This window comes from Populus alba, chromosome 4 (genome assembly GCF_005239225.2).
Source record: "Populus alba chromosome 4, ASM523922v2, whole genome shotgun sequence".
NCBI lineage: Eukaryota > Viridiplantae > Streptophyta > Magnoliopsida > Malpighiales > Salicaceae > Populus > Populus alba.
In genome coordinates, this window is record NC_133287.1 from 21,328,873 (window position 1) to 21,345,455 (window position 16,583).

Sequence of the window (16,583 nt, forward strand, 5' to 3'; positions counted from 1 at the left end):
GGTATTCATGATTGAATTTGGTGACTTCAGGAGAGTTCGCAAGGCTCTCAAAGATGAACCATTTTTTGCTCCAAGAAGCTATACATGATTGATTTTAAGTGCTCTAATTATATTTGTTCATCTGGAAATTCTGTTGATTAATTAGCTTCTCAAAGGTTTAATTCCTTGCACTACTGATTGCAGTGCTCTTGTAGCAGGTAGAACTATATATATATATATATATAAAGACCCACAAAATTGAAATTTATGAAGATAAATAAGTAAATTTAATGTATAATACATAATTATTGGCAATAAATGAATGAGGAAATAATAAGAAATAGGAACTTAGAATAGCTAAACCATATGTGACTGAATAATTACGTGCAAGGTTATATTATCCTAGTGCGAAAAACTCCCTGCTGCTCATCCAAACTTTCATTTATTCTATATATATTCTATCCTGTAATCAGTAATGCCAGGACAAATAGTTTATTCAGTCATCTTTGTCTTCCGGTCTAAAAAGTTTCACCGGTCGACTATTTAATGGTTGCAGAGGTCTTGCATTTGTGTCCGAGTCCTGCAAAATATTTATCAAACGATATCAGCAGATTAAACAGCAGCAGCTAATGAACAAACAAAGAATTAAAACTTGAAACAATCAATAATCAGGGAATTCATGATTAGGCCTGGGAACTCACATCATGAACAGCTACACGAAGCAACCTGACTTGTTCTCTTGTGGCAGTCCTCACCTGTCATGGTAGATTGTAATATTTAGAACAAGATATAGCTGCATCTTGAAGGAAAACACATGTTTTTTTTGTAAGGGCAGATCAAAACCTTTTTCACAATGGTCCACTGAACATTTTCAGTGCAAGGAGGAATCGTGAGGGAGCCGAAGTATCTATAGTACTTTCTGCTGCCTATCTTAATGTTCCTTGGATCGACTACGCCAACCACGGTGTCTCGTTCATTTGTGCCGGCAACGGATTGTAATTGTTTTGTCAGCTAATTAACGAACACACAGAACAAGCACATGATTAGAGAAAATTAAAGATAGAGATGGTTACAGAGAGACATCTAAATACACTACTCACAGATGACAGGAAGGAGTCTGGTCTTCCTATCTTGTACAGAATCCCAACAACAGCAACCTTTCCATCGAGGCTCTCATGAACCATGTGCACCTCTAAAGGAAGCCTATATTCATATATAGAGAGAGTTATAGACGTGAAAGATTTTGTGTCAGCAATTATATATGGCTATAAATATATTTATACATAGCGATAGAGAGAGAGAGAGGAAATGGAAAATTGATATCAGATATATACCTCTTGCCATTGATTGTATGTTCAGAAGGTGAATGCCAGTGACACTGGTTGAGTACATATTCAGTTCCATTTATTTCAATAGTTCCTGCACCACTTTCCCATTTCAGCTGCATCAAAAGACAAAAATATTAAAATTAAACAAAGAAAACACAGCAGATTGTTATATAGAGAGAGCGAGAGATCATAGGGGTGGGGCAGATGCCTATATATACACATTTGCCTATTTCAATGCTACCTAGCTATTGCTTGTACATGGGTAGATAAACACATCTCACCAAACACCATTTTTTCAAGATGACAAGGTTTCTGAAAACAATCTTGCAACTAATAAGGTGTAGCTGCGAGCCAAAATGCCTTTTGTCTTAATTTTAACTGGATAAACTGGAGCAGGTTATTGATAGTTATGCTGTAATTCTTCCTAGTTATTTTCTAACATTATAGGTTCAATCCTCCCTTAATTTCTTACCATCATATCATGTCCCCTATTCCTAAGAGTGGCATTGCCAGGCTTGTAACTTCTATTGAGTCTCCCCAAATGGGAGACTATATCAACTCTTTCGTTCAACAGATCGATAGGGGACTGCATAGATCCATTGCTACATGCACCCCATTCAGGGTGAATCCTTCCCCATTGAGCCGGTCCCTTCTCACCATTTGGATTGTAATCAAATTCCTTTTCATCCTCTGCACCATAACATATGGAAAAAGAAAAGAAAAGAAACAATTAACCCCAAGAAAAAAAAGTACTTGCATATGATACTAATCTGAAATGCAGTTGCTAGCTAAGAAACAACATGCTAGTTTATGTATGGAGAAGTTGAACAAAAATGCTTAAAAATTCAAGGCCGTGCATGTCTGTTGCCTACTGCATGTTTCATGTCATTGATCTCATAATTTTGTGTATGTGCATCTATCTAAACGTGTGTGGCAAACAAAATTAATATGAACAAGTGATGCGCCATGATAACCGGCCTCAGCCTGCTCACCAACTTCTTGAGATGTTATCGGGAGGATATGGGAAACAAGAACGAGGAAGAAAGTGATCAAAAAGAGGAGCTGGATTGCTAGCTTTCCCATGTCTCAGAGGCTAAATTACTACGCAGTATTTTCTTCTTCTTTCTTGCTTCGGTATGCGACTTTGAAGTTGTTGTTCGACGAGAGGCATGTGATCTGCTTATTAATTTATAGCTTCCATGTGCAGTATGAACACCGGAAAAGCCAACTGCGACACGTTGACAGACGTTCTAAATTGCTGGAGCCCAAGTTTAGGTACCTGACAAGTTTGAATTTTGAACATGGCAAGACAGAGAGAAAGTTGCTAGTCAACGATAGAATTATTTTTAGGAGCCATATAATAACAGTGATAGAACTTCCACTATAAATTCATGCGGTATTCTCGATGTATCCAAATTTAATAATTTCCTCAAATTTTAAACGTCTGAGATGACGAACCTTGGTTTGAAAAAATAAGGTTACTTGCTCGTTTTTTTCTGTTTATAATAATTGATAACTGGTTGCTGTCTGATGCCTAATGGCTACGGTGGTGGGTGGGAGTCGGCAGCTTGGAGCTCATGTAGGAAGAAGAAATGTCTTTGCTTAAGAGGTGCTTTGCGTGGTGTATATTTTATGAAAAAAACATGCATTTCATTAAAAAAAAAAAAAAAACATGTATATGTTTTTCATTAAATATGCTGCACTGTTTAGTACAATTGTAGTTATTTTTTGAAGTATTTTTCATTTAAAAAATAAATTAAAATAATATTTTTTATTTTTTAAAAATTATTTTTGATATAAGTGTATTTAAATGATCTAAAACTATCAAAAAAATATTAATTTGAAATATAAAAAATATAAAATTTTTTAATTTTTTAAAATATAAAAACAAACAGAAACAATCTCTTGTTAATTAAAAGTCATTGATGTATAATAGTATATGAATCTTCCTACAGTTGACACTCCTTTCTTAATTTATTATAATTACTTTTAATTTTCTATATTCTACCCAACCACAGCTATGGTAGTTGAGTTGATCTCGCAGTTGACTAATTAAGCAGAAGAAATATAAATGTATATAATATTTATATGAATCTTCTTCGATGTTTCTTATTTTTTTTATGTTTGGATTTTAGTGCATTAAATAATTTAAAAATATTAAAAATATATTAATTTAAAATTTAAAAAAAATTATTTTTTTAAAAAATACTTTTAAAACAGAATAAATCTCTCTCCCTGGCCCGATAACCACTAATTAATTTTATTCGTTTACTGTTTTATGGAAGGGACCAGAAGACTAGAAAAAGCATCTTCCTAGAGAAGTTCCGCGTAACAAAAACACTGAAACCGAAGGCAAAAATCACTGTGTGTCTTTCGTATTTTTTTATTCACCGCTGGAATATAATAATTACTTTATTTTTTATAATATGAAATGCTTGCTTTTAAATCTGGGTTATTTTGATATTTTTATATAATATATTAGTTATTATTGATTTGTTTGGAGTATTTCAACCTGGTCACCATTTTAATGAATACTAAAATAAATAAAATACTCCCCAAAAATAAAAATAAAGTGTTGTAGAGGTATTTGGATATTTTTATTTTTTATTCACAGTAGAGTTCCACATGTACACTAAGATCCAAAAAATTTAATTCATCGAGGTCAAAAGTATTATGATCTTTTAAGCTCGGTTTCTTTTTTGTTGATTGTTATTACAATTAAGGACAATAATGTAGTTTAGAATTAAAATAATTTTTTATTTCGAAAGCAGCAAGTACTATCAAGTTAGAGCCACCGCGCACTTTGAAAGGTGATAAAAAATTGGGCTTCTATTATGTCATTTTATTTATTGCCGTCTTCTCTTTTATTAGAAGTGACACATGTGAGCTAAATATTGTTGATTTATCATTGGTGGTCATTTTTTTTTGTCCCTTCATTTCTCTCATATACCCCGATAAATACATTATGGTTGTTATTGGTATTAGTATTTTAAATTCAAACCTTATAGTATTGATTTCTATATTTTTATCATTTTTTTTTTGTTAAATTTTTTTTTTCAATTTAACTTTTGGATTTTAATTTGTATATGTAATGTTTTTTGATTCGGTCTTTTTATTTTTAATTTCTTAGTTTGCTCTTTTATCAAAGTTTTTTTGGCTTTTGATTTTATCATTCAAATTAAGTTTATGTTTTTTGTTATTTGAGATTCAATATTTTTAGTTTTGATTTCTATATTTTTATTATTTTTAATTTTGTTAAAGTTTTTTTTTTTCAATTTAACTTTTGGATTTTAATTTGTGTATATAATATTTTTTGATTCAATCTTTCTACTTCAAATTTCTTATTTTTTTTTATTTTTTTGTCAAAGCTTTTATGGCTTTCAATTTTATTTTTTTAAATCAAGTTTATGATTTTTGTTTTTTTCAAATATAATAATGATTTCGATTTGACCTTTTTTCTTTTGATTTTTTATTATTTTCCTTGGTCCTTTTGTTTTTATATATATATATATATATATATATATATATAATTTCAATTCTATTCTTCAAATCAAGTTCATAGTTTTTATTTTTTCAGTGGTAGTTGTAATAATGGATGGTGGTGGTAATATTATTATTATTTATAATGGTGATGGTGGTGTTGATAATACAAGTAGTAGTAAGAAGTCGACATATTGATAATAATAACAATGATATTGATAGCTTTGATATTATTAATGATGACAATGACAACGACGACGATTAATGACAATAATAATGATGGTATTACTTAATAATAATAGTAATAGTGATTTTAATCTTCATTCTTTGAATAAATTTTTTTAAAAATTTTTTTTGTATGATTGAGAATTTTTTTTTAATTTCATCATTGTATATTTAATTTATTAGGAATTGGACTTTATAGTATTTTTTAAATTGGGTGTTTCAGGTCCAATGACTAAAGTCACATGTTTAAAAAGTTATTACATTTTTTTTAAGGCTTTATAATTTTTTTTTATTGGATTATTTTAATCATATAATATAAACTGCGGGTTTAGCAAGGTGTTACGTGTTAGCATAACTTTAATTAGTGTTGTTACACAATTATTATGAGAAGTTATTTTATATATTTTTTTAATCTCATTTCCATATTTAATATTCTTTTTAACAAAAATATAGTTTGGTCTCGGGCGAATCGCGGGCAACAAGCTACTGCATTCTAAACAAGAAAATTAATTTTTATTATGATTTTGCAACAAGCATAACTCATATAATTTTTAAGAGTTGAAAGTTGATAAGCAACAAGCCCGATCGATACAATTTTTCCTTTTTAAGAGAACCTTCCATGTACCTTCAGGATTGATAAGCAAAACTATTCATATAATTTGAAAAAAATATTTGCATTACTTGTTGGTTTGTACCTTATAATATAATATTGGATGCCGTGCGTAGCTTAGAACAAGCTATCAGTTTTCAAATTACCAAATGTCTTTTTTCTGACTTGAAAAGGCAGGCGTGGAGCAGCCATTATCATCAAATCGAACTTCAACTACAGAATCTAGAATACGATTTCTTGTTCATCGTTGGATCTTCAATTATGGCTTCTAGCTGCAAATATCTGAAAATTATCGAAAGATTTTCAATCTTGTACAGTAATTACATATTATGACCCTCTAAACATAATTGTAGTTGCGGTTATTTTTTTAAAGTATTTTTTATTTAGAAATATATTAAAATAATATAATTTTTTATTTTTTTTAAAATTATTTTTATATTAACGCATCAAAATAATTTATAAAAAATATATTTTAAAAAAATACTTTTAAAACATGAAAACAAAAACAGGGCTGCCTTTAATGGAAAGAAATCTCTTGTTCGAATTTCCTGCATCTGCTCTGAAGGTCAACATAAGAGTTGAAAGTTGAAATTAACAAAGAGAGGGAAAAACCAAATTGTTATTGCTAGCTAGCATTAAACCTTGCGTGGGGAGCACATCCTCATGGAAGTTGCCTTCAATTTGATATTCCCCCAACCAAACTATTACATTTTTAATCATGAATAAATGGTAAATTGTTGTGTTCCATGAAGGACAATACATCCAACAGTTTTAAATGTTTTGGATTTTTATCCATTAATTAGAGATAGCGCAAGTGTATGATTGATAAAATGGTGCAATTTGTTTTTAAAAAATACTTTTTAATTAAAAATATTTTAAAATGATATTTTCTTATATCTTTTTTGTTTTTTAAAAAATTAGCATCAATATATCAAAAACATAAAAAACACTAAAAAATATATATTAATTTTATGTTTTCTAGGCTAAAAATAATTTTAAAAACATTTTAAAAAAATATAAACTACCATAATAACAAACATACATGATAACTAATAGTTATATTATGTGATCAATTTTTGGTTTTTAAGCTCCTTCAATCTCTTAAATCTAAAGCTTGTATTTTATTTTGATAATAATCTATGGATATTATTAATTAACAAAGGAAAGTGGCCAATAAAAAGGTGGCTAAACTTCCCAAAATATGGATGTTACAGGCACATTTCCATTTGATCTAATGGGTCTTGTGCATGCTTTCTTCCCAATTCGGTACTAATATAACTCGCATGTTTGTATATACGTAAGCACCATTGGATCAATGGCGAACGCGTTGTACGATTTTGAATAGAAGAATTGGTTTTATAATTAATGGAATACCATGCAAAAGGGTCAACAATTAAAATAAAATGAGTTTATTCAATCAATTTTTGGCACCGTTTGGGAACCCAAAAAAAAACACATTTTTTTTTTTGTTAAAAATTAATTATTTTTGTTTGTTTTGGATCGTTTTGATGAACTGATTTTAAAAATAATTTTTTAAAAATAAAAAAAATATCATTTAATACATTTTTGGCACGAAAAATATTTTGAAAAACAACCAAAATCACACTCTCCAACATTCTTTTATGTATTATTATAAATTTATATTCTATACCATACGTTCTTTGTCACTTTTTGAACACAATTCCCTTACAATTATAAAATATATCTCATCATTTACCATTTCGTACGGTTATCAATGCTTTGTGGCAACAGAATCAACAAGCATGGGTGGCGAACTTCAGGAGGCAATTGTTATCGGGACGTCGTCTCTTGATATTCAAGTTTGGCCTTCGCCGGTGAAATTCTCCTACTGCATAAAAAGGTAGTACTCATAGCTTATAGATGTCAAAGCTTCCAAGGACAACACAGCAGCAGCAGGTGGACATATGTGAAATCGAAGTAAAGAATTCCAAGGTGGCCTTTGTCAAATTTCTTTGGTGTGTAATCTTGTCAAAGTTGGAGCACTTTTGGCTTTGACATATTTATAGAAGAAATCGGACTCCTAATGTGAAGAAAAAAAAATTCTTAATTAAAATGGTCTAACGGTTATGCAACACTTTGCAGCAACACGCGTATTTAGTACTTTGGTAGTTTTTAGATTTTTGATGTTGAAAATATAATTTTTAAAAAATTAAAAATTAAAATTTTTTTAATTAAAATTTCAAAAGAAAATCTTTAGTAAGATTCATGTAAAATTATAACGGATCAAAAATACTAGTTTTAACCGCACCAAACTCTCAAATAAAACATTAATTCATTCTTATGATTATTATGTAGGAATATATTTTTTTGGAGAGTAATTATTTTGTCTTGTCAAAAAAACCATTTTAACTTAAAAGCTTAAGTTATTAGGTGAAGTCTCAAGATAATATTTATATTATTCTATAACACACCTCTTTAAGTGAAAGTTTTTTAGGTTTGAAACTTGTACATACTTATATTATTTTATATTTAATTTTTATAAAATAAATAAGGATAATGAGATTTGAATTCGTGACCGTTGGTAGTCATCAAGGTTCTGATATCATGTCGAAAAATCAATTCAACCCAAAAACTTCAGCTATTATATAAGACTTCAAGATAATTTATATTATTTTTTAATATATCTTTAATTAATCCCTCCTCTTCCTGGAGTCTCAATTGTACCAACAAATTTTCTAGATGCTCTTAAGTTAAGTATGAATATTGAAATAAAAAAAATCAAAAATAAAAACGTTTTAATGATTTTTATGCTAAGAATACTCTTATTAAAAAACGAGAAACATGTTAACGAAGTACAATCAATGTCAAGGATTCATGGTCTAAAGCAAGCGTCATGTTCTTCGTGAAAAGTCGCAAGCCACAGTGAGTTAGGTATGCCATGAGACAGCAATGTTTCCGAAATCAAAGACGTCAAGATTTTCAGGTAGTTTTTGATGCCATCATTTTCGTCTGCTATGATAGCGTATGGGGACCTCTCCCTTCTTATGAAGACGCCGTCAAGATTTTCAGGTAGTTTTCAAGCAACAGAAACAGTAAACACGGCTTCAATTTCGTATGGACACGGGGTTGTGATAATAAATTAATGTTATTGATATACTCAAGGTTATTGAAGATTTATATGATCATTAATTTTATAATATATAAGATTAATCGATGTATATATAAACTGACCTTATTCACGTTAATCTATATTTTGGATTATATTTTTATATTCTTTAAGGCTCCGTTTGTTTGCAGGAAAGTGAATTCCTTTTGTAAAGTGAATTTCAGGGAAAATGAATTCCTAAGTGAATTCCGGGAAAGTATTTTTCGATATTTGGTAGTGTTATGGAAAATGAACTGGAAAACACTTTCCAGTGTTTGGTTATGTTATGAGCTAAAATAACTTATTAATATTTTATTTTTCTCAAGTTTATTAAAATAATGAGAACAAATCTTACAAATTAAAAAATTGAATGAGAATGAAATTGTCAAATAAAACAAATAATAATCAAAATAATAGGGATCAAATCTAAAAAATTAAAAAAAAAATGAAAAATGAAGAAATTAAAATAATAATAATCAACATTTCATAAATTATTTCAAATAAAATAAGTAACAATAAAAAAAATGAGGATCAAATTTGATAAATAAAAAATTTCAATAAAAAAAATGATAAAAAAAAGCAAATAGCAATTATAAAAATAAGGACCAAAGTTAATATAAAAATAAAAATTTTAAGAGATGAAATTGAAAAATAAATATTCAAAACAAAATATATATAGCAATCAAAAGTTTGAGGATCAAATTTGATATAATCAGCAAATAATGACATTTCTAAATTTTTCACAACTTCCGGAAAGTGTTTTCCCCTCAAATTTTTCAGGAAAACATTTTCCTGAAAACCAAGCCAAATTTTCCTTTTACGTTTTCCATTGACCAACTTTCCTACTGGCAAACAAACACAAGAAAGTTTGGAAAGTGATTTCCCGGAAACCACTTTCCGGAAAACAAACACAGCTAAAAGGAAAACACTTTCCTGAAAATCAAGTCAAAATTATTTTCCGCTGACTAGAAAGTGTTTTTGATCGGAAATTGTTTTTCGTTAACCAACTTTCCTGATAACAAAACAAACACAGGAAAGTTTAAAATTGGTCCGGGAAACAAACAAGGCCTAAATAAAGATATATGTTATTTGCTCATACTATAAATATTTCACTTCTATATTTCAAACACTAGATTTTTAAAAAAATTACTTTTGCTCCTATGTTCTATTCTACGAACAAATAAATCTTTAATTAAAAGGTTTTTTGTTTATCCTTGTATTTTATTGTAAATACAATTTAACTTGAATTGTCTTCGTGAAAAAGGCTCAATGAAATTTCTGATAACGTTTATGAAGAAAAACAATTATGCTAAAGATTATTATTTATTATAAAATCATTTTATCAATTTTTGTTTTTTGATACGGTAACAAGTTATAATTAATTCTCATCTTAGTTTTTGATATACTTGCTAATTTCTTATATATATAAAAATGCTGAATGTTTTCATTAACAATGATTAAATTAATAACCTCGATCCTTGAACTTTAATATGTTTGTAACAATTAATTAACCTTCACCGTTTTTCTTGAACTTACAAAATAAGGTATCCATATGTGGAGCCATCATCGAATTTACTTTTCTCAATAATTAGTCAAGGAATTTGACTATGAAATAGGTCACCGACTAATTAATTGTTTCCATTATTGTGTTATAGAAATAGCTAACCTACAACCGATACGTACACAACCTAACATGCATCTTCAGAAAGACTTGTTCTTCAAACTCGTGTTTTAGATAATTTTGCAGGTAGTCCAAGACAGAAAGTTTCCTCCCCCTTCCTTCCTTTATTTTTTTAATAAAGTCCAAAGCAGTTGTTCCTAGCAAGGATGTAGGTTTTTTTTTTTTTTTTTCAAACAAAGAATTAGTAAATCTAAAAGAAAATATCAAAGAAATTTTTTTATTGATAGGTTACGGTGAACTTTACCGATAGAATAGTTTCTCATTGTATTTGTCGATAAACACCGATAAAAATATTCTACCAATGAAATTACAGCGGAAAAAGAAAGTATTAAAAAAAAACCAAAATATACAATGACTTATCATTTATACAAACAAAATAATCGATGAAATTAACTCGTTGGTGAAATCCATCCATAATATTGTCGATAATAATTGATTTATGACCTAACAAGTGACCCTCTCCTTCCCCCATTTTTCTTCTTCATCTTAGCTCCGCAACAAACAATAAAGCCCCCTATTTTAGCACAAATTAACCTCTCACCATAAATCCAGCCAACCCAACACTCAGTATATTAGCATCCCTGTATTGATTCAAATTTTACTAAGGATTCCCCACATCAAATAAGCAAAATTATCCATTTGTTTTTGTTTAAACTCAATTTTAAAATGTTAATTTTTATTGCATATTTTTGTAGTATATGTATTTTGCTTAGGTGTTTACTTGTTTTATAGTTTTTTTTCATATAAAATTTATTGTAAGAATGTATGATTTTTACACATAGGCGGAGGGGTGTACAAGGCTGAGATGGGCTGTAGCCCAGGTAAAAAAAAAAAATAAATCCTAACCTTCAGTGTCCAAAACTCTAATTTACACACCAATGCACACAAATGCAGCAATTAATAAGTTCTAAAAAAAGATTTTTTAGTGCTCTAATGGGTCTAAATTAAATTTTTTTAAAATATATTCTCGTAAAAAATACCCCAATTTGGCATTAGTATTCCTATCTAATAGTATTTAGGATTGCAAAATGATTCTTAGCAAACAACCAAAACGCATAACTCAGTAAAAACCCAGTTGAAATATTGAAATTTTTTATTAAGTTTTTATATAAATAATCTATCTTTTATCCAACAAATTGATAAGTATATCTTCACGAAAAATAATTAAATTATATTCTTTCCTTTATCTTTAATATTTTTTAAAAATATAAATTTATTTTGGATTTCACATACATAGACTAAAAGATTTTAGTCGATATATATTATGGTATTAAAAGTAAGATGTTATTAAATATATTAATCTTGGTTTGGTTGAAATTTAAAAAACTAACTAGTTTCCTCGTAAAATCCATTAACTAAATCTTGTTAATACATTTATTAAAATTTAATTATTTTATATGATAATTTATGGGCTTCTACAATAAATTCTCTTACAAAATAGAAAAGATAAATATTAATCGGGAAGATAAAATTATTATTAGCAAATAACCTAAATAAAATACTAGTGAAATCCTAAATAAGAACATTGAATATTTTTCATTAAGTTTAGATATGAATAGTCTATCTTTTATTAGATAAAAAGAAAATATTGTCTTCTTGAAAAAGATTGAGAACTCCTGCTTGTTAACTTGAAAATTGATTTAATTATGTCTTATTTTTTACCAACTAATAAAGCAATGCTTCGAATTTGAGAGATGCTGAAATTGATTTTCTCCTTGCATATCTGCAATCTGTTTGCATATAATATGAGATTGACATACCACATATAAATAATTCGTATAAAAAGACTACAAGTCATTTATGTCAATAACAAAAACCAGTGACAATTTACCAACATTATCATTATGACATATTTAACTCAATAATAAATTTTTAATTGAAATAATTAAATTCTAAATTCAGTGATGGGACATTGAAACTTCTTGTATTTAGCTCTGCTTTAAAACCTAAGGACAACTTTAAATCATTTAAAGTTGATGCTATTTGTAAGTTTGCTAAGAAATTTTATCATAAAGATTTCAATGAACAAGAGATGTATTCTTTGAGCTCTTGGATATAGCATTATTAGATTGATGTGATTCATCATAAGAACTTTTAGAATATGTCTATCATTTCTGAATTATGTCGAGGATTAGTTAAAATAAATAAGTCACATAACTATCATTTGATTGATAAGTTGATTGATCTTATTTTGATTGTCTATTTTCATTGCCATCATAAAACGAGCATTTTCAGCAATAAAACATGTTAAAACTATGTTTCGCAATAAAATAAAATATGAGTTTGTAGCATATTTTATGATGATTTACATTGAACGAGAGCTTGCTGAAGATATTGATTCTGATTCGATCATAGATGAATTTTATTCTACAAAATATAGAAGGGTGCAACTTTGATAGTGTAATTTATTTTTAATTTTTTAAAATTTTATATACTTTAAATTTGAATTAAAAATTTTATTATTAATTTGAATATATATAAGTTAATGATTAATCTTGAAAAATAATTTATATATATGTGCTTGACAGCCCAGGACATAAAAAATTCCTGGCTCTGCCCTTGTTTGTACATGTTATGGTTTATTTGAGATTTTAAAAAATTATATTTTTTTTGTAAATTGATGAAATTTATTTTGAATTTGTGACTTAGTGTTTTGTAATGAAATTAATAAATAATAGTTCATTTAACAGGTTCGTTTTATATTTTGTCAATTTTACTGTTGAGTTGAAAGTTTTGGTAAATGTATATAAATTTGAATTCATGTAAATAATTAATAATGAATTAAGAGTACTATATATATATAAATTAATTCTTGCTAATTTCTTTTATATATATATATATATATATATATATATATATAAATTCTGAATGTTTTCATTAACAATGATTAAATAACCTCGATCCTTGAACTTTAATATGTTCATAACAATTAATTAACCTTCACCGTTTTTCTTGAACTTACAAAATAAGGTATCCATATGTGGAGTCATCATCGAATTTACGTTTCTCAATAATTAGTCAAAAAAATTTGACTATGAAATAGGTCACCGACTAATTAATTGTTTCCATAATTGTGTTATAGATATCTATACGTGCACAACCTAACATGCATCTTCAGAAACACTTGTTCTTCAAACTCGTGTTTTAGATAATTTTGCAGGGAGTCCAAGACAGAAAGTCCCCCCCCTCCCCCCCCCCCTTTTTTTTTTTTTTTTTAATAATAAAGTCCAAAGCAGTTGTTCCTGGCAAGGATGTAGTTTATTTTTTCAAACACTACCAAAGAATTAGTAAATATAAATGAAAATATCTAAGAAATTTTTTAATCAATAGGATTACGGTGAACTTTATCAATAAAATAGTCTTTCACTATATTTATTGGTAAACACCAATGAAAATATTCTACCAAAAGAATTATAGTAGAAAAAAAAGTATTAGAAAAAAGCCAAAGTATACAATGACTTGTTATTTAGACAAACAAAATTATCGATGGATTTGATGGCGCAATGTCGTTTTCCTTGTTGCTTTTTGCATTTAGGGTTGTGATTTAGATTTTAAGAGAGCGTTCCCTTTGACGGGTTATGAAATCCAGCTTGTTTCGTAATTCGCTTAACTTTTTGATCTATACAATACTTACATTTGATCAAAAAAAAATAATAATAATAATATTTAATTTATGACCTAACTAGTGATCCTCTCGTTCCCTCATTTTTTTTCTTCTTCATCTTAGCTCCACGAACAAACGACATACCTATCCATTTTAGCACAAATTAACCTCCCACCATAAATTTGGCCAACCCAACACTCAGTATGTTAGCATCCCTGTTTTGATTCAAATTTTATTAAGGATTTCCCACATCAAATAAGTAAAATTATCAATTTTTTATTTAAACTCAATTTTAAAATGTTAATTTTTATTGTATATTTTTTATAGTATATATTTTTTTGTTTAGGTGTTTACTTGTTTTATAGCTTTTTTTCCATAGAAAATTTATTGTAAGAATGTATGATATGTACATGTTATGGTTTATTTGAGATTTTAAAAAATTATATTTTTTTTTGTAAACTGATGAAATTTATTTTGAATTTGTGATTTAGGTGTTTTGTAATGAAATTAATAAATAATAATTTATTTAACGGGTTTGTTTTATACTTTGTTAATTTTGTTGTTGAGTTGAAAGTTTTGGTAAATGTATAGAAATTTAAATTCATGTAGATAATTGATAATGAATTAAGAGTACTATTAAAATAGGTTGAAGAAGTTTGAAATAAACCAATATTAGCTAATTTATTTAGTTTACATAAGTAATGATGAGTCAAGTTAAAATTTAAATAATAGTTAATACTTATTCAAATAAAAAAGATATATTTTAATTTTGTAATTATAGTTTAAAAAATATAGAATAGAAAAATATTACATTGAGCCAGAAATTTTTTTATTTTATGTATTTTTCTATATCCATATCTTTCCTTAAATTCCTCAAATTAATGTCATAACAATTAAAGTTTGATGTTAAAGAATAAATACTAATTTTGATATTTAAAATTTTTCATTCTTTTTTTCCTTCTACAATTTTTTTTTATCTTAATATAAAGATATTTTTTTAAATTAGTATAAAATAATATTTTAATTAAATAATTAAATAAATTCGTTTTTGTTTATTATGTCTGGTTATACGTAAACTCTTACCTCTTATAAAAATTATTTTTGTGACAATTTTTTATTTTTATGACCTAATAATTTCTCAAAATTTGTGAAAGCAAAAAAAAAATATTTTTTGTTAAAAGAAAAATAGCTACGATTAAGATGATCCCTTTGGCATCGTAAGCTCAACTAGTTCGACTCAAATAACTAAATCGTTCTTGACGAGAATTACTAGTTCTTTTTGACAAAAATGCAAATTTGATACTTGACATTTAATTTATTTTCTATTACAGTAAAGAATTCTTAATTTTATCTCTTTAAAGTCTTGTTTGTTTACACGGTAGTTTTTTTTAAATAATTTTTTTGAAAAATTTTTTTTTAGAAAAGTAAATTATTTTTGATATGTGGTAATATCATAGAAACTAAGTTGAAAAAATACTTTCCAGTATTTGGTTATGTTATGAAAATTGAGCTGAAAAATAGCTTATTAATATTTTATTTTTTTCAAGTTTATTAAAATAATAAAACAAATCTTACAAAATAAAAAGTTGAATGAGAATAGAATTAAAAAAAATCTAATTTCATAAATTTTCTGTAATAAAATAAATAATAATTAAAATAATAGAGATCAAATATAATAGATAAAAAAATTGAAAGATAATGAAATTAAAATAATAATAATTACAATTTCATAAATTATTTTAAAATAAAATAAGTAACAATAAAAAAAATAGGACCAAATTTAATAGATAAAAAAATTTTAATTTAAAAATTGATAAGAGAAAAGTAAATAACAATCATAAAAATAAGAATAAATTTAATATAAAAATCAAATTAAATTAAATTTTAAAAAATAAATTTTATATAAAAAATATTTAAATAAAATATGTAGAAATTAAAAGTTTGGTCCTACCGCGTGAATTACATAAATTAAGTGGGTACATGTCTATTAACCTAACCTTTAATTAAAGTTCTCTTTGACTACCATATCTTCAATTTTATCTATTTAACTATTTAGCTTTTACAGGTGGCCCAAACGTAAACCATACCTTTTTGTAATATAAATAAAAGAATTGTTTATCTGATATAGTGTTTTTAAATAAACAAAAAAAATAATAATAATCAAGGTTATTTTACGTGATTATATTTAATAAATTTAATAATGGATAAAAAAATAACAACATCATATAAATCAAACATAAAAAATAGATCTAAATCAAATTAGATTAGTCCACAAAACTTATATTTCCAACACATAAGATTAAGATAACATTGTAGAAAAAAAGAGAAAAAATAATAAAGTCTAATATCCAATAAATCTAATATTAAAAAAAATTATTAAAAGATAAAAACTAAAAAACTAAAAATATAAGACATTATGATAATGAATAATGTTTTATAAGTGTAGCTATAGTAACTAAAAATATAAGACATTATTATAATGAATAATGTTTCATAAGTGTAGCTATAGTAATTTAGTTATACCTTTAATGAATAAGCATAATTTTTTAAAACAATCTAGAATTTTTTTT

General features: G+C 26.7%; 1 protein-coding gene across 1 annotated transcript; it reads right to left on the reverse strand.

Moving 5' to 3' along the window:
* Positions 1-237: 237 nt before the first annotated feature.
* Positions 238-2,597, reverse strand: LOC118038764 (alpha carbonic anhydrase 7-like). The gene is made up of 7 exons (XM_035045176.2): positions 2,300-2,597; positions 1,780-1,997; positions 1,314-1,420; positions 1,080-1,182; positions 823-990; positions 681-734; positions 238-559 (listed from the first exon to the last, which is right to left on the reverse strand). The coding sequence occupies exons 1-7, from the start codon at positions 2,388-2,390 to the stop codon at positions 476-478; spliced, it is 825 nt and encodes a 274-aa protein (XP_034901067.1). The 5' UTR covers positions 2,391-2,597; the 3' UTR covers positions 238-475.
* Positions 2,598-16,583: the final 13,986 nt, after the last annotated feature.